General features: G+C 50.5%; 1 protein-coding gene across 6 annotated transcripts; it reads right to left on the bottom strand.

Moving 5' to 3' along the window:
- Positions 1-968: 968 nt before the first annotated feature.
- ELP6 (elongator acetyltransferase complex subunit 6) lies at positions 969-20,414 on the bottom strand. 6 transcript variants are annotated; one of them, XM_030493395.1, is made up of 7 exons: positions 20,274-20,414; positions 15,123-15,201; positions 13,430-13,500; positions 5,452-5,582; positions 4,285-4,477; positions 2,770-2,916; positions 969-2,076 (listed from the first exon to the last, which is right to left on the bottom strand). In XM_030493395.1, exons 1-7 carry the CDS (start codon positions 20,325-20,327, stop codon positions 1,948-1,950), a joined length of 804 nt encoding a protein of 267 aa, XP_030349255.1. In that variant the 5' UTR covers positions 20,328-20,414; the 3' UTR covers positions 969-1,947. The 6 variants fall into 6 exon arrangements, with proteins under 6 accessions (XP_030349255.1, XP_030349247.1, XP_030349237.1 ...); XM_030493387.1 differs by having other exon boundaries at positions 19,960-20,295; XM_030493377.1 differs by lacking the exon at positions 20,274-20,414 and adding an exon at positions 18,788-19,168.
- Between the last annotated feature and the right edge of the window lie 1,623 nt (positions 20,415-22,037).

The following is a 22,037-nucleotide window of genomic DNA, read 5'->3' as shown; positions in this document are numbered from 1 at the left end:
CCAAAGCCCCAGCTGCTCCCACCAAGGCTGAGGGAGTGAAAACCAGAGATCTCGGGCCAAGTGACACCTGCTCTATGGGTCGGGATGCAGCATTACACAACCTCTGGCTGGCAAACAAAGAGCTGCGGGTAGCGGCGGCCCCAAGCACACAGATGTTGGCTGACCCTGCCAAGGCCACCCTGTTCTGCCATCAATTGCATCTCTTCCTGCAGCGTCAGCTCCAGAGCAAGGTCTCAGTTGGGTCATGGCCTCGCAGGGTAGCTCAGCAGGGCTTGGAGCAGGGATGGTTTGGGATCTCTCCAAGGGGAAGCTAATCATACAGGTATTGCTTCAATTACACACCATTATATGCCCATTACAGGTGCATTTTAAGCAGCTGTAGTGCCTGCAGCTCCGATCCCCAAAGTTGTCCCATCCTTCCTTTGCAGATGGTGACCATGCGTTGTCCCCCCGGCTCTGCCACCACGCCAGGATGGCAGCGGTAATGCTGGCCTCTGCCACTCTCACAGCAGGCAGCCAAGAAACATGTTGTACCTCAGCAAGGCACAGCAGGCACCAGCCCGAGGGTTGGTGTGACTCGGGAGGAGGCCAAGCCACCAGCTTGCCTTTGCCAGGGTAGGGCTTTGAACCCACCGGCAGCAGTATCACAGCTGGGCCAGGCACCATTGGCGGGTGGTGGAAAATAGCAGGAACATGTCCCACTCCCACGTCCAGAGTTGTTACCCTGGCTCTGGAGCTGCAAAGGAGCTGGTAAGTCACTCCCATGTCCCACCAGCATGCAGGATATTATTTATCTCCCACTACAACCAGAGCATCTACAAGGAGACCTCCAGGTCTGAGCTCTGCTCCAGGGATCCAAAGCTATATCCTCACCCGTGCACAGGAGATGCCCATTTCTCTCCCCTGCCAAGGAGCCTGTGGGGAGCACTTCCCATGCAGAGATCTATGGTTACTTGATGACTGTACCCTTTATCTAAAATAAGTGTTTATTAGCCCCCAATTATGCTTCAGTACAGGCAGCTCATAAAACTGCTAGTCATGATTTGTGATTGGGAAGCAGTGGCTGAGACAGGTTCATGGACAAGTGTCCGTCCATCACATAAAGCCAAGGATGACCTTGGGAAGCCACACAATAAACTGACACACATAGAATCACAGAATCACAGAACAGCTTGGGTTGGAAGGGACCTTAAAACTCATCCTGTTCCAACCCCCTGCCATGGTCAGGGACACCCTCCACTAGAGCAGGTTGCTCCAAGCCCTGTCCAACCTGGCCTTGAACACTGCTAGGGATGGGGCACCACGGCATGGGGGTTTCACATGAAAAGAGGGAAAGTAACTAAACAAAGCAAGGGATCAACCAAGCAAGGTCTGGGTCTGACTGCAGCAAGGTGAGGGGCTGTACACACAGCTATTGATTTTTTTCCAACACTGTGGAAGCTGTGAGTTGAGCAAATCTCTCTCCTGTGCCAGAGCTGGGAGAAAGGTAAGAATTGCAACATGCTCCCAGACCATCCCTGCCTCCACCCGCTCTGTGTCATCCCATTAAATGCCAGCGGGAGGGTGGGGTGATCCCTCCACGCAGCAGTGCCTGGCACTGCCATGCCATAACACACCGGAAAGGGTGAGGCACGCCCAGCCCAAGGGGCATCCCCCCTGCTTGTATTTACACGCTCTAAGGGCCATTCTGGCAAGTTTGTGCACTTTTTCTTGGCCTGTGTTTGTTGGGAACGGGGTGGGAGGACAAAGGGATTGCAGCAAACTCCGGGCAGGCTAATCCCCTTGTTGGCATGCAGTTCAACACGCGTTTAAGCTTCCCTCCTGGGTCAGTTTGCTGCGCTGCTCCTGGAAGGTGCTGGTGAAGCAGCCAGGCAGGTTTGGTGGCACATACGAGCCTCCCCAGCCTTGCTCCGCGTTGCTCTCGCAGCACTGTGCGGTATCACTGCATCACAGGACTGCAGCTGACAGCCCTCTAGCAAAAAAGGTGACATTCTTGTCCTGGATCTTGTACTGGTAGATCTGGACGACATCCTGCTCCCCTGTCAGCTCCAAGGACACTCTCCTAATTATTTTAATCTGCAAAGGAAAAGAATAGGAATATCACCCCTTTGGCTACCCCAGTCACAGCATCCTCACGCCTCCACCCCTCTTGCTAGCCTGCAGGGAAGGGAGATTAGAAGGATCACTGATTAAAAAACCTGTCACACCTGCCTGTAACCAGTCCCTTTGGTGGCAGCCTCTGACAAAAGACCATGCAGTAACCAGGCCCCAGCGACCCAGCTGCCTTCCCAGCCCCAGGGGGAGCACTGCAGGCCAGGCTGAGATCCACTGACACAATAGCCTTGTGTCTAGTTGGAACTAAATGAGCTTTAAGGTCCCTTCCAACCCAAACCAGTCTGTGATTCCATGACAGTCTGAGGTAGCTTCCCGGGAAATGAATATTTTTCTTTGCCATCACCTTGGGGTGGGATACAGCCTGTGCTGCAGCTGCTGTATAAACCCCTTCCAGCTTCCAGATATGGGGGAGTCCCCAGGTGGCAGGATGTCCCTGAATATCCCTGCGGAAGCAGAGTCACAGCCAAAAGAGCCCAGCTGCTCCAGCAGATCCTGGTGACTGCAACAAGGCTGCTTGTTAGTCCTTAACCATGCTGCAGCATGGATTGTCTCCCGTGGGGTAGACAGAACATGTCTCACCCACCCTTGGGCCTGCAGGCAGTGTTTTATGTGACATTACCATGTGCCACCTCTCTGTGCTCTCCCATGCATTACCTGCCCGTGAACATCCTTGCAGAAGCCAGTCACCAGCCCCTCTACCCACAGGATCAGGTCACTGTGATGACACAGAGAGTTCACCACCAGTTCATTTTCCTCATCTTCGGAATCCTCATTGCTGTGAACCAGCACCACGATGTTACCCTGGAATGAGAGCACCAGGCAGAGATGAGCCCCTGGCTGATTCCTAATCCCTAATCACGGTAAGGAAGAGGAGACAGCAATGGGAGCTTGTGAAATGCCATGTTAAGCTACTTAGACATCCCCAGCACAGCAGCTGGTTCTGAGCTAAGTCCACTGAGAATATAAACAGCAGATATATATCGAAAACTCTGAAACAGCTTGCTGTCCCTATACTGTACATATAGATATATATAACATGCTGCCTAAAAATACATCAAGCCTTTGGCATGCGATAGCTATCTAGTTAAACCAGTCCATCAGGCCACACTAGTGGCAACTCTCTGAATAAATTCAGAACAGCTACATAGAGACATGGCTGAACGGACGCAGGCAGAGCTGTAATGCTCGAAGCTTCACAGCTCTCGCAAGAAGCAAAATGCTCCCCCAAAGCACCACCAACTCTATTAAAAATACATCCCAAGAGTCTCTGCCTCAGCCCATGCAGGTCACCAAGGACTTAAAATAACATGAAATTCCCAGTCAATTAAAGTGTACTTTGAAGCTTTAGAACTTTCTTAGACAGAAATAGAGATGTGTTAGTGTGATTTATCATCTTTTTTAGGTGTTTTGGAGGTAAATATTCTCAGCAAGCAGAACATCCCTTGTCAGCATTTACAGCACAAACACCCTGGCACCATATGAAATGCAGGATAACAAAACCTGACACCATCTACTTTATTTCTCACTCAAGCAGAGAGAGAATTGGCCAGGGTGGGGGACGCTGCAACGTAAATAGCAACGGATGGATGTGACTGTAAAGATTTTTGGCTGCAATGCTCTCTGAAGTTAGCACATCACTCAGGAGAGCTTTGTAGAAGTGCTGCATTGTCATACGCCCTTAGAAACCAGCCAGTGCAACACACAGCAACAGTTAAGACTGGTGGAAGCAGGGACTCAGGTGCCCTCTGAGAGGACCTTCATTTCTGTCGCCTGGGAGATACATCAGCCCCTCGCTACCTTTGTAACCCATTTCCTTCCCTGCTCTCCCACATGCACACAAACACAGGTGTGAGTAGAGATCTCTGGAGAGCCAGGAGCTCTAAGTAACATTATTTTGCACCTCGAATCCCTGCTTGCACGTCAGACACAGCTCTTCTCTAGGCAGCATCTCCTGGGAAACCAGTTGCAAAGGACCCTACACAGGTACTCCAGGGACTAACACAACTCCCTGCGAGTGGCCCTAGAGCAATAACTGGAATTTCTTGGTTAGCCAAAGCCTTTCAAAACCTCATCATGCACAGGTGGAGAAAGAAAAGAAAGCCAGGCTTTGCTCCAGAGGCTCTTCTGTACACATAGCATACAGGACGCTGCACGCAGAGGAAGCAGTACCTTCAGCTGGGAGCACACCACGACTCTGCAGTAGTGGATGAAGTCCAGCACTGCCACCGGCGTGGCACCCAGGCTGAGCAGGACACTGAGGTCGTCCACCAGCAGCACGGGGCCCTTCCAGGAGTCACTGCCAGCAGGAGTCAGGGACACCCGGACAAAGTCAAACAAGGCTTTGAGGTCAGAAGCGCTCTCGCTGGAAGAGAAGGAGGAGGTTTCGAAGGGTGTGGCCCATGCACACACTGCATGTCCCCCTCAGCCACTGACCCAATGTCTTCCCTCACGGGGAAGACCTTCCTAAGACCTCATCTAAATCTCCCCTCTGTCAGTTTAAAGTCATTCTTCCTTCTCCTGTCCCTACCTGCCCTTGTCAAAAGCCCCTTTCCAGCTTTCTTGTTGGCCCCTTTAGGCACTGGAAGCTGCTCTAAGCTGTCCCCAGAGCCTTCTCTTCTCCAGCTGCACAAGCCCAGCTCTCTCAGCCTGTCTCCACAGCAGAGGTGCTCCAGCCCTCAGAGCATCTTTGTGGCGTCTTCTGGACTCGCACCAACAGCTCCACATCCTTATGTTGTTGCCCCAGAGCTGGATGCAGGACTGCAGGGGGGGTCTCACCAGAGCGGAGCAGAGGGGGAGAATACCCTCCCTCGACCTGCTGGTCACGCTGCTGGTGATGCAGCCCAGGACACGGTTTTTGCCAGTTTAACAGTCCTCAATGGATATTTTTCTATCAAATCATCAGGGGCATGGAGAAAGTGAAGTGGAAATAAAAATGAAAGCCAGCATGATTAAAGCAGTACTGTTCTTTTGGAATATAACTCAAAATAATAACAAAAGGAATAAAGCTTCTTGGAGTTTTATTTGACACAAACCTGTCGAGTGACAAAATAGATTTTCTCTAGATCTAAAACATGCTCGGCAATGGGGACAGGGGTGGAAATTGCTCTAAAATTCTGGAGAAGGGGCACAGAATCCCTCTTTGAGCAGCAGGGAGAGGCAGGGCAGGGCAAGCACAGCAATGTGCATGGTGATGGCATTTCTCTTCACTTGGGTGTGCCGCTACTGGGTCCTTCGGCCTCAGAGCAAAGCCCAAAGGGAGCCTGATCTCAACCGCAGACCTTGCTGATGCTCTCGGTGTTGGCTGCACTGGCAGAACCACCAACTGGTCAGGTTTACCTTATAAACTGAAGAGGACTGGGCTGTCCTGACTGCTTCTCCTCCTCTCCAAACCAGAGGTCAAGGCAGGACTTGAGGCCTTCCAAGAAGACAAGCTGTCCCCGTTCTTTGGCAGCTGTCAGACTGACTCCCTCGAGAGAGAAAAACATTACGTTGCGGAGCAAACAGCTTTGAAGGAATTGTGTAAACAGAACCAAGCAGATCAACAGCCAATTTTTATCAAGCCTTATCTAAATGTGCTAAGAAAGTCAATGCTTCAGTGAGTCCTGTGCAGGGGATGACACAGGCGGTTCTGTTACACACACTGGTTTCTCCTGTATTTTGCCAGGAGATTAACAAAACAACATCACTGTGATTTGGGGCTCAAACATCCTGGAACTGCTCCAGGCTGCCCCAAGGACTCTGCTGTGAGTGATTTCTTTGCCCTCCCTTCTTGGGGGGATGCAAACATGACTATGTGTCAACTATCTCGCTCCATAACTAGTAGGCAGCCCAGGGCCCATGGAGCTCTCCTGCACAGCACCAGGTTGCATGCCAGGGTCTCCCCTGGAGAAGGGACACCTCCCAAGGTTACTCCTTGAGGTTGAGAGATTCTTTGCCACAACAGATTCTCAGTAAGTGATTAACACCACCACACATTGAAATCTTAAGTGATATAAAAGATAGATTGTGCATATATAATCCTCCAGACATAAACCACTGACCAAGACTGAGATGAAGTCTGAAGACAAGCCAGAGCTGTCTAGGAGCACCTAGACTCCTTTCTGAGGAGTTTAGAAAGCCAGAGGGTCATTTCTGAACTTCAAGACTCAATGGGAGGGTCTCCATGCAGTAAACACTCAAGTGCTCATTGCCATTGCATCTTGTTAAATCACCGTTGTACTTCATAGAATCAGAGTGGTTTGGGTTGGAAGGGACCTTGAAGCTCATCCAGTTCCAACCCCCTGCCACGGGCAGGGACACCTTCCACTAGAGCAGGTTGCTCCAAGCCCCGTCCAACCTGGCCTTGAACACTCCCAGGGATGGGGCAGCCACAGCTTCTCTGGGCAACCTGTGCCAGGGCCTCACCACCCTCACAGGGAAGAACTTCTTCCTCATGTCTCATCTAAATCTCCTTTCTGTTAGCTTAGTATGTATTATTAAATTCTGTCAAATCACTGTTTTATATCAATATTGATAGTTCTCTCTTATGAGTGAAGTGTGTTGCTCCATCCGCAACAGGTCGTGACCCAAACTCAAGCTGAGATTTCTTCCTTTCAGCCCTCCTTGATCATGAGACTGACCTCGAGAGCCACATACTTGGCATGTCCAGCTCCAACAGAGAAAGCCTGGCAGAGTTGCAGCAGACATGCAGAAGACCCCAACTAGAGATCTATGTCATGAACTCCTGTCTCATCCTCTTTTCTTCCATCAGCAAAGGCTACTTTTGCCAACTGTTATATAGCTCCTCAGCTTACTGGTAACTGCATCAGTCCACCTTTCAGGGGAAAATTTAGTATCTATTACTGACATGATCATACAAAGTTATCTCATGTGCGCTATCTTAGAACCTCAGCCAAACTGTGCATTTCCCAGCAGGAAGAAGCGCAAATGTGCTTGGCTTTCTGGTGTGGGTTGCTTCCCACATTTCACAACAGGACTGTTGTTTCTTAAAATGGAACCAAGAGCATTAACGCCAAGATTCGCAGCGTCTCAGCAGCCTGGAAATAGGGCTGTTGCGCAACGCAGCAGGTAGGTGGACAAGATGGCAAGATAGATGGTTTACAGGCAGTTCAGGAAGGTTTAGCTCGATGCAGTATCGCTTGACAGGCAAAGTGGTGAGCTAGAGGCAGGGAATCAGAAACAAGGATCCTGAGAAAGCAGGTCCTATACCCCCTAAGAGAAGATGTCCCTTCAGGATGCTGCGAGGTTCTGAAACCTCTGGAGAGGGTGACTGAGCAGGACTGGCCAGGAACAGAAGTCCTAGGGCAGGAGCTTTTGCCTTAAGCCAGGACTGGCTTCTGCCTGAATGCTGGAGGAGGCACACACCAGCAGGAACTTCTTAAGCATCACAGAAAATACAGATATTTGCTTATTTTCTAAGCAATTGTGCTGGGAGCTGCAGGACATTTGAGCCCAGAGTCTGAATCGTCCAGCAAGAGGAAGGTTCGAAGCAGCAACTCCCCCAGGATGTCGAGCACTGAACAGAGAGAGCTGTGCTTGGCATTGTCCCAACACCTTCTTTTGAAAAGACCTTGGAATATCTCCAAGCATTTCCCAGTCCTCATGACACTCCTGAGAGCCACTGGGCTCTCTTTGCTCCCACACAAGAGGGAAAGGCAGCAAAGCGATGTGTCCACTTCTGCCTACTGCTTTCTACTTCCATATTTCACCTGCTTGATCTTCCTGTTATTCCAACATGAAATACAAGCGCCAACATTTTAAAACCCCTTTTTGTCTCTTTTATATATATATATATATTTAAAAAAACTATTGTAAAGCCACATTTTAAACATCTGATCAGTGAGACAATCCCTACAAAGGGCTGTGCTAGGCTGCTGTGTTGGAGCATTTCCACATGAGGACCTCCAGAGAGAAGGTCTGGATGGATAAGGAAGAGACCCTTTACAGGAAGATTAACCCACAGCTCCTGCAAGGCTTATCAGCTGCCACACGTTCAGCGCTCATGAGAGAAAAGACAGATTTCCACTGCTTTCCTTCCCAGCTGAAACTCCAGGGGGAGAGATCCTTTCATCAGAGCTGGTGCCAGAAAACACTGTCTACAGCAATCACGAAACAATGGATGGGAGGCAACGTCTTCCACTGTGGCCAGGGGATACTTTGACAAGCATCCTCAACTAGCAAAGGCTGTCTGACATGTGCCCACCTCAGATCCAGTTTTTAAATCAGCCTGGAGCTTGCCCTTCTTTTTCCTGGTCTTCCACACATGCTTCCGGGAGGCAAGTGGTCCCACCTGCCATGCAAATGTGGGGAAGAGCCTCAGGCATGGCACCAGCCAGCACTTCTGGACATACCCCTTTTGTTTTCAAGCATCTTCTCAATGAACAGCATTAACCAGCAAGTTATTCTTGCAGCACACTCTTGCCTCATCTAATCCAAATTGTCTCCTCTCTTTTCCTCTTCTCCCAGGCAAGCCAGAAGCAGTAATTCCCAGGATTCCCAGGAATGAGACTCTCGGGGAACACGGGGCCCTTCGCTCTCCCCGCCATACCTCCAAACCAGCCCCAAGCCCAGCAGACGCTGATGTGGGCTGCTGGCAGAGGGATTTAGCTTTTGCAGGTGACATTTGCTCACTAAAAGCATGCCAGAAAGCAGGGCAGGAAGGGAGAGCTAAGGAAAGCCTCTTGGGCAATTGCAAGCACACACGATGGAAAAATTTCCAACCAAGGACAGAAGAACCTTTATGTGGCAGGCCAGGAGTAGGGAACGGCTGGCAAATACCTGACGTGCCATAAAAAGGGGCTGGACGGCACCACAGTCACACAAACCTCATCCCCTCATGAATTTTTGGAGACCACAGCCTTGAAATGCTTTGCTACAGCAGTGGCTAAACTCACTATTAATGTCAATAACTCAGAAACTGATTTTAATTTTGCGTCAGCCATTTCTTCTGGCACACACAGAATCTCTGTACTTCAGATCAGCAAGAAAATAGTTGATGACAGAGAGAAGGGCCACAGCATGAGAGCAAGGCAGCCAGGGGCAGTGTGCTCTTAAGTAAGACCAGGAATTTGATCCCTTTGGTGTCATGTCACAATGTTCCTGGGTGGATCCAGCAAGTCCAGTCTCATTTTCCAACTGGGGAACCAGGTCCCAGAGAGACAGCATTCGATGGAGACCTGGACGCACCCCACTGCAGTCATCTTCCACTGCAAACTTTTGCTTGTCTCCCAGCTAGTAACCTCTGGAAGCAGCACAGGAAGCATGAGGACAGCTTGGAGACAGTGGGAAAAGTACTCAAAATGGCCAACGGCACCTTCCTGACTGCCACAGACACTACACGCATCCCTGCTGCAGAGCCGCCGTGCTGCAGAACATCCAAACAGCGTGCATTAGCAGCCCTGAAAGCTTTCATTATCTCACAGCACCACGCTCCATTATGGCTGGGAGCACACAAACATTCTCTCTGGCAATCTGTCATTTACCCATCAAGCCCAGGAATGCTTCTGAAACAGCAGCTCAGCATGACTGGAGCTGTGAGCACCACGATGGAGCACAACTGCTCTCACCCATGTGGGATGCTGCCAGCCGGGCAGCGTAGTGGCCCTCTGGCCTGCCAGCCGTGACATCCCTTCAAACCAGAACCACTGCTCACCGTGGGACACTTCATCAGGGAATGCAAAATATCTGGAGGAGAGAACTAGTAACGAAGCGTGCGAGGCAGCGGTCATTAGCTCCAACAGCAAACACAGCCCGAGTACAAAGTGTGACCATCTGTGACCAGGCAACTGACCGAGGTCCCTTCTCTAGTACAACCACCTGCAGGGGCAAGCAGAGGTGACCAGTTGATGTCCTCTGGTGTGTGATCTCAGTACTGGGGCAGGAGAGAGGGGAGCAGGCAAGAGGGAGATCAAATGGGGACAAGTATGTTTTTCCTTTAAAGCAAAACATTGTACAAATGAGGGTGGGAACACCAACCTGGCAAGCAGCCCTCATGCCATTAGTCTTCCTGCCACTGTGGCCCAGCATATCCTCTACAAGGACACAGCAAATAACATTAACTGTCCCCTAAAATTAAGTGCAGATGCTCCTGAAAAGAGCAGGATTTGCAAAACAGGAAAAGTGTGAAGCCGGCATTACAGAGGCAGCGCAGGCACAAAAATCCAGGGAAGCTTTTTCCTGCAAGTAAAAATACATCACTGCATTTAGCTAACACATAAGGAGGTGGTTCTGGACTGGTAAAATCTGGCAACGCTGTGGGGAAGAGCATGTAAGGCAAGCATTACTTAACTGTAAGTATTTAGTTTATTTATACATACACCAGGTGCTACAGTGACCAGATCCACCAAACATCACTGTAAAGACCATAGAATATGACCCTCATTCCAGGACCCTTCATCCCAGGCCTGGGACCACCCCGTTCCCAGCAGAAACGAGAGCACTGATAAGGTATGAAGCTCTTCCAACTGCAGTCTTTTGGAAGTGCATAATCTCCTGCTAAGAATGATTATGCATGTGAGATTTAACCTAGGAATCACAGAATCACAGCATAGTTTGGCTTGTAAGGGACATTCACAGTTCATCCAGTTCCAACCCCCCTGCCACAGGCAGGGACACCTTCCACTAGAGCAGGTTGCTCCAAGCCCCTGTGTCCAACCTGGCCTTGAACACTGCCAGGGATGGGGCAGCCACAGCTTCTCTGGGCAACCTGTGCCAGGGCCTCACCACCCTCACAGGGAAGAACTTCTGCCTCACATCTCAGCTAAATCTCCCCTCTGTCAGTTTAAAGCCATTCCCCTTGTCCTGTCCCTACCTGCCCTTGTCAAAAGCCCCTCCCCAGCTTTCTTGTTGGCCCCTTTAGGCACTGGAAGCTGCTTTAAGGTCTCCTCAGAGCTCCCCTTGGGCCAGGTTCTTCAGAGGAACTACAGCCTCATCCCATGCAACTCTCCAGGCCAAAACAGAGAGCCAGGCAGCTTGGCTTGGACTTGCCATGGAGGAAGAGGAAGCGGGTGGTAATTTGGTGGGGCATGCAGCTCACCTAACTGCAGCATGACGGTGCTCAGGGTGCTGCCTGGAATTGGGGTTTGCTGCAGCCATGTACGTGATATCCCTGCTGGTCTCCAGTAGAGACCTACAGCAGCGAATTCTTAAGCAAGTTTAAGAGTGACACAACCCTGCTGAAAACCACCTTTACTGAGCCTGATGTGTTCATTTAGGCAAAAAAAGGATTAAAGCAAAGACAAGACCTTATGGAAACTCAGACAGATATAAATAACTGATGTTACGACCTCCAACTCCTCAGAGCTCAGTAAGAATTCACAACAACTGACCACAACGGCACCTGTGAAGTCCTAATGTAAGACTGATTCAGACTTGAAACCAAGGGGAGAGGGACAGCTCACCACTGTGGCAAATTTAATCACCTCTCTGCACTCCCCGGGCAAGCTGTATTGTTCTTCTTATCACCTCCCTTAACATCAGTAACCTTTTTGTTGAAGCATCAGCCAGCAAATGATTTCAATTTGCATTGCACGTGTGCTCCAGCTAATCCTCATGTTCTCTCCCTTCTCAGACTCTCCCACGAGGGAGATGACAACAGCACCTATTAAAAGCACACGCACAAGCTGTGCACCAGGAAATTTCATCACATTAGGAAACACACCAACAAACACAATTCTGCTTTTAGAGCAGGCAAGGATCCCATATTTAACAGCTGAATCTCCTACCTACACCGGTGGCTGCGCCCCATTTCCTGTCCCACTTAAGTTCCCCCCAAGATTTTCTCCTCTCTGCTACACAAAGGGCAGAACTAGTCAGTGCTGCAGAGGCTGGTTTGCTCAGCAGTGGGGAATCTACTCTGCTGGGCAATCATGCAAGTTGAGTATCTGCTGTGAGTTAAAGCTGCATGTGGAAATGCTTTGTTTGCTCAGCCTTCCAACACTTAAAGGGGCCCACAAGAAAGCTAGAGAGGGGCTTTTGACAAGGGCAGGTAGGGACAGGACAAGGGGGAATGGCTTTAAACTGACAGAGGGGAGATTTAGCTGAGATCTTCTGAGAAAGAAGCTGAGAAATTCTTCCCTGTGAGGGTGGTGAGGCCCTGGCACAGGTTGCCCAGAGAAGCTGTGGCTGCCCCATCCCTGGCAGTGTTCAAGGCCAGGTTGGACACAGGGGCTTGGAGCAACCTGCTCTAGTGGAAGGTGCCCCTGCCCATGGCAGGGGGTTGGAACTGGGTGAGCTTTAAGGTTTCTTCCCACCCAAAACATTCTAGGATTCTACAGGATTTTGTGATTTAACTTAGGTCTGAGCTCTCAGACCATTGATCTCCTTTAACAAGGTAAAAACTGAGTAGTAGATGAAATGCAATTGCTTAGCAAGCACCAAAACTCAACCCCCATTTACAGTGGGGAATACACTGTTATTGCAACACCTCGTTCTTCAGCACCTGGAAGTCTTTATAAGCAGCAGCACTGCTGGGACTTCCAGCAGAAACAGAGGGAGGACTAATGCAAGCCCCCATCACTTCAGAGCTGGAAGGTCACCTGGACTTCCCAACCACAGCATTTCACATCTGAGCATTGCACAAAAAGCTGAGAAATGCAGTTTAAAGCCAGAGCTCAGGCTGACTTGCTGACAGTGGGAATAACCCTGCCTACTTTTTTTCTCCATTTCCTCGTTTCAGGATACACATAACCCTTGCCTGATCCACCAAGGGAAGGAAATCCATAAGAACACACTCAGCATTTGTGGCTCCTCAGATGGCTCAAACTGATGGCTCGGCCCACAGGCACAAAGAGGCATACAGGTGTTCTTCTGAATCTACAGGGGATTCAGCTCAACGCACTTCATCACAACGTAACCACAGGACAGAGCATAAAGTCACCTCAGGAGCTCCCATGTCACACAGCTGGTGCATCCTGCAGGCACACAGAGAGGCCCATAGGACACAGACACCATGGCATTGTTCTCCCCAGAGCACTAATGAAACTACATTTACCAGTGTGGGCCTGCCTGGGGAACACTGATCTCCAGAAAACGTTTCTAAGCACAAAGCAAGCAAGCAGCCGTTCAGGTCTCTGCCCCTGCTGGGGCAGAGCCCGATGGGGCCCTTGCAGTGAATCTTATAGCTAAGTTTTTTCCCTATACCACATCCCTTCTCCAGTGAGAAGTGCTCTCCTGCTGCAGGAGCACCACTCCTGACATCCCCATCAAGATCTGGAAACATCTGCTCACATGCAATTCCCATTCCCTGTTCTCATTCCTTTCCACCCAACAGAAACTCCCCAGACCTGTAATTATTAACCTACGCGAAGAGACTTACCAGCTTCTGTGCTATGATGTTATAGTGACTGAAGGACTGGAGCAGCGCCACAAAGCAAACCTTACAGCCAGCTCAGGTAGGGGGGGAAGACAAAAAGACACATTATCATTTCAATTTTGCAAGCTGCCGTTATCAAAGAACATAACCCACAGCAGGCAGGCTACAGATCTGTCTGGAAAGGTCTTGAAGTTAGACAGGTCACTTGCTCATGGCTAGGCTTTCAATTTTCACCTTTCTATAGGATTTCCACATTAGGAAAATTGTTAAGTTTAAAAGGAAAAGGAAAGAACAAAAAAAAAAATTACATAGAAAAGAAGGAGGCCCCTTTTCTGTCTCATGCCATCTTGCCCAGGGATCTCCTGGCACTGTTTGCTGGTATCACTGCAAAGAGGCCAAGGGCTGACCATGACACGAACTACTGAAATGAGTGATGTGCCAAAAATCCCCAGTTTGGCTCTCATAGAGCAAGTGACCTTGAGAGGAAAAACACACAGAACAAGCAAATTTGTCACTAAAACATGATTTTGGAAAACCTAGAACGTGACAACCTGATGTTATGCTTTGTGTATGAACAAAATCATTAGTTGTTTCTCCCTGCCAGAAAGCAGGACACAGATTTCAAGTGGAATATGCAGCAGATCAGCGAAGGGATGTGGGGAGACCCTGAGGCAGCGCCTTGGCAGGGCTGCCCCTGTGAGGCGTGGATTTGATGGATAGAGCACTCAGGGGATAAGGAATTGGCTGCATGGCCACGATTAAAGAATTGCAGTCAATGGCTTTATGTCCAAGTGCAGACCAGTGACGAGGGGCATTGCTCAGGGGACTGGTGCTGTTCAACATCTTTGTCAGTGACATGGACAGTGGGATCGAGCACCCTCAGCAAGTTTCCAGTGACACCGAGCTGTGTGGTGCAGTTGACACGCTGGAGGGAAGGGACAGGATCTAGAGGGACCTGCACATGCTGGAGAATTATATGATCTTGAACTGTTCACACTGTCAATAACCTGCTCTTCACAGGTCTCCCTGCAGTCTCACACTGTTCCATTAAGTAAAACGATTTTTTAAAACTGGGGTAAAGCCATAGCTGAGGACATGGCAGTTATGGGGGGCAGAATGCTCTCAGCCCTGCCACCTGCATAGCACTCTGAGCTAAGTTTCAAGTCTGATAGGTACCAGATTTGCTGGGCTTGCTGCTTTGCCAGCCGAAAGCTGGAAGAGTCCATGAGTCCGGCACCCACTCTGCAGGGGCTGGTAGGTTACTCACAGGTGAAACTGTTCGCAGAAAAGCAATTAGGCAACTTGCTAGGCTCTTTGTTTCTTTAGTCACTACCAGCTTATCTATTTGTTAGTTGTTCCTGATAGTTTAATTACATTATAAAAAACCTAGCTGGTGAAGGAATTGCAGTCAGCTCCTACCGTCAAAAGCCCGTGTGATTTACAACATTTGCTGCACTAATGATGAAACAAGGTACACAGATGTTATGGGATGTACCTGAAGATACAGAGCAAGTCTCAAGAACAAGTCAGGACTGGGATTCATAAATCCTGATTCCAAAGCTTTGCACTAATCTGAGGATGTCTCATGCTCTGCAGAACCACCCTCTGCTCACACAGAAACACTTCACACTGAAGGAACCTCCAAGGAGCAGGCAAAGGCAAACCTTTGCCTTGGAGAGTCCTGCTGCTGACATACCTCTGAGGTAGAAGGAGAGGAAATGGTGCACAAGGAAGCTGCCATCTGTTCTGGTGTCTCGCAGCAGTGTGAATTTACCCTGAAAAAGAAACAGCAAAGTAACTTAACAGAGGAACATGAGACACAAACTGCTCCTGGTTCCATCTTGGTAGACAAGATGTCTGCTAAGGCATGGTAACACTCTGCAGGTACCAGTCAGAGAAAGAAGAGGACAAGCAGCACTACAGCTACTCATTTGTTTACAGAGGGATGTCAGTGCCCACACAGCCCACAGGGAAGCATCAAAAGCTGTTGAGTTCAATGCTTTCAAAAAGATGTGCCCACCAGCTGAAAGCCCTTCTGCTAGATTGAGACCACCAAGAGCCACCTCCTCACATGGAAACACGCAGCTGGTGCAGAGGGCACCAAGTATTCATGCACCTGGTGCTGGACACCATCATCATGAGTGCCTGGGAGCCATTTCCACCTCTTTCTGCTCCAAGTGGCACAGATGGCAGGGAGACAACAGCCACCCACTATTCCCTGTCCGTTCTCCTACTGTATCGGCTGAGTGCTTAAAATGGCAGTCCTGCTACAGCTGCATCTTCTCCTATCTCCAAACAACCCTCCCTGTTCCCCGTTCCAGGGTTACTTCAAACATGCGACGTTCAGAGCAGAAAACCTTATCCTCAGAATACGTGCACTGGAGCAGAGCTCTCTGCACAAAGTATATACCTTGTTTTGATCACACAGGAAATTAATTCAGTTCATCAGTGCATGCTTGTTATCAGTACCGGCCTCATCAAGGCATTTGTTTCCATTAAAACCTTAGTCAAGATGTTTCTTTAATCAATACAAATCATAGAAGGGCTGCTTTTAATCACAAAGAACTTATCAATGCACTTTTTTTTTCCCCAATCTATTAGAAAAAAAGAAAAAGCCTTTTACAGCAACAAGCAATATACCCATAGGCAATTCACAAGCCATCTATCAGAGTTAACTCCCCACTGCCTAAAACCAAAAGCAGTGCTAATGGAATGACAAATATTGAACATGGCTGCAGAGAATGCAAAGCAGAAGCCAGGGTAGAGAAGTGCTGTTCTGCCTCAGCCAGAGAGAGCTCCTTCCCACCCAAAAAAAGGGGTTAGGCTCTGTGGCCATTACAATAACGAGAGGCACCACCTCCGTGAGCAGCAAAACTGAGATTTATCCTCCATGGCTAAGCCTGGAAGAGTCTCTGGGTTCAAACAGCACAAGCTCAAATGTTCAGAGGTTTATCTTCTGCACGACTCCATCCTCTTCAACATCTCTCTTCCCCACAATGGTCCCCTGCAAGAGCAGACTCTGAGTCTCCTGCCTCACCTGCTAGCTCTCCAAAGGCTCTCTCCTCTGCAGAACACAGCAGGGTGTTATCATTCAGAGCATACATTATTTTGCTTTTCAAACCTTCCAGTTATAAACTCTTAAATCCATTACTTTGCTTTTCAAACCTTCCAGTTATAAACCCTTAAATCCTCACTTTGCTGTCACGCTGCAGGTGCTCAGGCAGCACTCAAACCTCTTCCCTTCTGACACTTAAGATGCCAGCTAGACAGGAGTGGAAACATCCAAACCAAACATCTCCAAAGGCAGCAGCTGCACCAAAGCACAGCTGGTAGAAGTAAGGAGAGAAGGAGGAAAGGAGGCAACAGCTCCAGAAAACTCCTGTGTCCTGCTTGTGTGGTGGCACATCTTCCCTCCACACCCTCCATCCTCTTGGCTGCTCTATGATTTCAGGAATTCCCATAAGCCTTGGTCTTTGTGTAATGAGTTGGGTACTGAAGCGTCACTTGACCATACCAGGTACTCTGGCATGGCTAAGGAGAGAGGTACTGACCATACCAGGGACTCCTGTTTCCTGGCCAAGGTGGGAGCTGACAGCAGGGATCACCATAGAACCCCAGAATGGTTTGGGTTGGAAGGGACCTTAAAGCTCACCCAGTTCAACCCCCTGCCACAGGCAGGGACACCTTCCACTAGAGCAGGTTGCTGCAAGCCCCGTCCAACCTGGCCTTGAACGCTGCCAGGAATGGGATGGGGCAGCCTCTTACTTGCTGGCCCCTTTAGGCACTGGAAGCTGCACTAAGGTGTCCCAGGAGCCTTCTCTCCTCCAGGGTGAACCAGCCCAGCTCTCTCAGCCTGTCTCCATAGCAGAGGTGCTCCAGCCCTTGGAGCATCTCCATGGCCTCCTCTGGACTCGCTCCAACAGCTCCACATCCTTCTCATGTTGGGAGCCCCAGAGCTGGATGCAGGACTGCAGGGGGGTTCTCACGAGGGTCCCCTGACAGCCTTAGAATACTCCTTCCCTTGATCATAGCCCAAGTGGAATGGTACCACTGCCACTGGAGTTTTGTTTCTGGTAACTACCGACTCGGGTTGTGGCCAGGATAGAAATTTGGTAATGACTAAAGCCAATTATGTTGTGAACCTATGAACAGTGGTCCTAAATGAGACCCTTTGAGCTCTCCCAGCTCACAGTGGGCAGCAACCAGCATCTCCCTCTGAGCAGGATGCCTCTCAGAGCTCACAAAAGCTCAAGTTTGCCATAATCAGATGCCTGCCACCGAAAGACAGGACCTGGGCTGATGTCCCCTCAGGCTTTGAGACTCAACCCTCACCCACTGAGAAACACTGAGACATTGGACGTGCTTCACTGACTCTTGAGAGAAATTTTTAACAGGTACCTTTACGTCATTAGGTATGTGCACAGACTGTTATAGCACTTGCAGTAAATTCTATTCACAAACTTTATAAGATCCACTTCAAAACTGCAAAGTATTGCTAAATGAAAATTGTGTAAAAATCCCCTCTGTGGTGAAACTTGTAACCCTTTACATGTAAACTGTTGACCAAGTCCGAGACTAAGACTAGATCTCGCTGAACTTCTGCTCCTTCAGGAGTTTAGAAAGCAAAGGGGTCTGTTTTAAACCCCATGACTCAACAGGAGGGTCTTCCCTACCTTTTGTGCCTCTGGTCTCTGTATCAGTCATTTTTAGTTCAATTTTGCCTCGATTTTTCTTTATACGCTCCATCCATGTAATAAGTAATAGAGTGGACCTTGCCATCAAATTCTGTTAAGTCGTGCCTTTATAAATCTTATTAAATCTGCTCTTGCTAGTACCTTTGATGGTCATTCTTTGAGCAACTCTAACCCACTCATTTCTCCATAGCTTGTGGCCCCAGAACTGCTCCAAAGCCTTTACCAACTCCAGACACAGGCCACAAATACAGGAATCGGGGATCTACCACCCGTGTAGACACAAGGAGGAAGGCATGCAAAGCCAGCAGGAATCTGCGAGGCTTTCCAAAGTCCATGCACCTCTTGCACCCATCCCCACAGACCAGGTAGATCAAATTGTTTGGCAGGTGGCTGGAAGCAACCAGATCCATGTGGGTCGAGGAGGTGGGCAGCATCCCATGGCTGCCAGGGAAGAGGAATGCTGCTGAGGAGCAGGTACGACCCGGCCCCACCACCAGGACCTTGTTTGTTGGCAGGGAGAAGACCCACAGCTCCCGATTTTCCACCATGGATGCTCAGTGCAATTCTCTTCCCCCTTCCCCATGTCCTTCTCAAGCCCAGAAAGATGCTGCCGGGGATGAAGCACTTCCAAAGTCAAAGCCTTCTTGTAGCCCCTTCATCCACCTGCTCCAGCCCGTTCCCTCCACACTCCGCTTTCAGGCTCTTTCCACCTGCAGGCTACAGGGCAGAAGCTGCAGCTACTTGTTGGAAACTGCCAAAATGCCTTGGCAGGGCAGCAGCGGGTGTCACCAGCGTTCAGCAGTGACATGTCAGATACACCCACACAGGCGGCAGCTTCTTCCACCTGCCAGCCCTGCAGCGAAGGCATTTGTCAGCACTTTGAACATGTCGCAAACCAGCCAAGGAGATGCAGAAATCGGGATGACAGAGTTGAGAAGAGATTTAGAAAGGGCTGATGTTTCTTAAGCACAACAGGATGCTGATTTCCAGCAAGCCATGGCCAGGCCATAGAATCACAGAATCACAGAATGGTTTGGGTTGGAAGGGGCCTTGAAGCTCAGCCAGTTCCAAGGCCCTGCCACGGGCAGGGACACCTTCCACTAGAGCAGGTTGCTCCAAGCCCCGTCCAACCTGGCCTTGAACACTGCCAGGGATGGGGCAGCCACAGCTTCTCTGGGCAACCTGTGCCAGGGCCTCGCCACCCTCACAGGGAAGAGCTTCTGCCTCAGATCTCATGTAAATCTCCCCTCTGTCAGGTTAAAGCCATTCCCCCTTGTCCTGTCCCTACCTGCCCTTGTCAAAAGCCCCTCTCCAGCTTTCTTGTTAGTCCCTTTAGGCACTGGAAGCTGCTCTAAGGTGTCCCCGGAGCCTTCTCTTCTCCAGGCTGAACAAGCCCAGCTCTCTCAGCCTGTCTCCATAGAAGCACTCCAGCCCTCAGAGCACCAAAAAACACCTCACCAGTGTTTTCCAGGAATGGTGCCCTACTTCCATCATAAATTCTACAAGGGAGAGACAGGGGTAAACTCAGACACAGAAAATAAATTATCATCCCAAACCTGCTTTCACTGTGCTAATACCTATCAGGAAAAAGAGTGATGTAAAACAGATTCGTATTTTATTAACTTTTTACCTCAAGCGCTACACAGCTTTTAGCAGGGCAAAGACATTTAGTTACAGTGGGATTCCATTACCACAAAACCTGCATGGGTGAACTGAATTAACTGAGGGGCCTGAAGGCAAAGGAACCTCTAGAGCACACCGCAGGGCCCGGAGGAGCGCTGGGTACCGCGTTTCACCCCCGCTTCTGCTGTTATTCACCACACGGCAGCGACCACGCACCGACACACCGGGGACTGCGGGGACAGGGCCCGGCCCCTCCGTAGCGGCGGATACCGGAGCTTCAGCCCTGAGGGTCGGCGAGGAAGCAAGGCCGGGCGAAGAGGAGAGCGCGGCGGCCGCCAACGGCGCGGCGCACGCCGAGGCCGCCATGGCCACACCGCGCTCCCGCCACCGCCTCACGGGGCGCCGCCTCTCCCGGCATGCACCGTGCGGCTCCCGGACTGCAGCTCCCAGCAGCCCCCGCGCGGGCCCGCACCGGCGCCACGGCAGCGCCGCTCCTTCTTTCCTCCCTTGCCTGCCTCCCTCCCTCTCACCGTGTCTGGTCGCTGCGGGGAGGCGTCCAGCAGCTCGTTCAGCTCCGCGAACATGGCGGGCGGGCCGCCGCGGAGGGGACACGGAGTCTTCCGGGAACGGGGAAGCGGGGTGGCGGTGCGGCGCCGCGCATGCGCTGAGCGGAGGCGGATGGCGCCGCCTGCTGGAGGGGCGGGGTCCCGCCTCAGCGCGGCTTCTCCCGGTCCCCTCGGGGGTCCTGCCGCGCGTTTCGCCCTGCCGCGGGGTTCCGGCTGGGCAGCTCCAGCGCCTCCCGGTGCTTTGGGTTCATCCTGCTGCAGGGCTTGGCCTTCCCCGTGGTTGAGCTCCGTGAGCATCCTGTCCACGTGGTCAGGGTGCCTGGGCTGCAGCAGGACCCTCCAGCAATAGCACTGCTAATGGAGGTGCTCAGTGGGGCTGGATCCCAGCGCTGGCCGCCAGTGTCTGGACTCTAGCTGCACTTGCTGCCTCTGATCCCTGGACCAGAGGTGTCCCCTTTCACCCTTCTGCCAGCTGAACACTAGGTTTATATCACAGAATCCCAAAATAGTTTGGATTGGAAGGAACCTTAAAGCTCATCCAGTTCAACCCCCTGCCACGGGCAGGGACACCTTCCACTAGAGCAGGTTGCTCCAAGCCCCTGTGTCCAACCTGGCCTTGAACACTGCCAGGGATGGGGCAGCCACAGCTTCTCTGGGCAACCTGTGCCAGGGCCTCACCACCCTCACAGGGAAGAACTTCTGCCTCACATCTCATCTAAATCTCCCCTCTGTCAGTTTAAAGCCATTCCCCCTTGTCCTGTCCCTACCTGCCCTTGTAAAAACCCACTCTCCAGCTTTCTTGTTAGTCCCTTTAGGCACTGGAAGCTGCCCTGAGGTGTCCCTGGAGCCTTCCCTTCTCCAGGGTGAACAAGCCCAGCTGTCTCAACCTGTCTCCATAGCAGAGGTGCAGGTGTATTATATGGCAGATATAATATGCCTTGGGACAATGGGATACTTCAGAGGGGTCCATTACTCTCTTAACGTTTCCTATTACATTATTAGCACATTTGAGTGCTGCTGAACATTAATTTGTCTCTCTCAAAGAATGAGCTGCAGCAGCGCTCAGCTAGCAGCTGAGTGAGTAGTAACAGCAAATTTAACCAAAAAAATCCGCATTACTTAGCATTGCTTTTTTCCCCTCATAACCGAATTTGCATATTTTGTCACTTTGCATTTCATTGCCCCACCTAAGCGTTTGAAACCTTTCATTCTCATAATGTAGACAAGTATTGCCATGCCGAGGGGAAATGTGCTGGAGTGCTGGCTGTCCCAAGGGACCTGGAGAGAAGATGCACCAGCCTTGCACTGTCTTGTCCGCTGCAAGCATTAGGGGGCATCAAACGATGCTAATAAATGGCAAGTGTGGAGCAAGAGAGAGGAGACGCCTGTAGTTTAGCGTGAGGCTCTTCCGAACCACGAATTACCACTGCTGAAGGTTTAGGTGGGTTTAAGAGGGTGAATCAATGGGAAAAGGTGACAAGTCCATGGCAGAGAGATCTCCTGAGAGTAGGAGGAGCTAACCTCAGGAGATACTAGTAACCACTGGCTTGGGAAGTCCCTGAGCTGCAAAGTACAGGGCCTGGGAGAAGAGCTGTGGGAACAGAACTGCTTGCCTTAGCCTGGTTCTTCCCTTGCCCTCTGGTTAGGATAACTGTTGTAGAAAAGATGGTGGGCTGTATGAATATTTGGTTGAGCCATTGCAGCTGTTCTTCCCTCTTTATTTCCAAT

This window comes from Strigops habroptila, chromosome 1 (genome assembly GCF_004027225.2).
Source record: "Strigops habroptila isolate Jane chromosome 1, bStrHab1.2.pri, whole genome shotgun sequence".
NCBI classification, from domain to species: domain Eukaryota; kingdom Metazoa; phylum Chordata; class Aves; order Psittaciformes; family Psittacidae; genus Strigops; species Strigops habroptila.
This window is presented reverse-complemented; position numbering and strand designations above follow the sequence as displayed.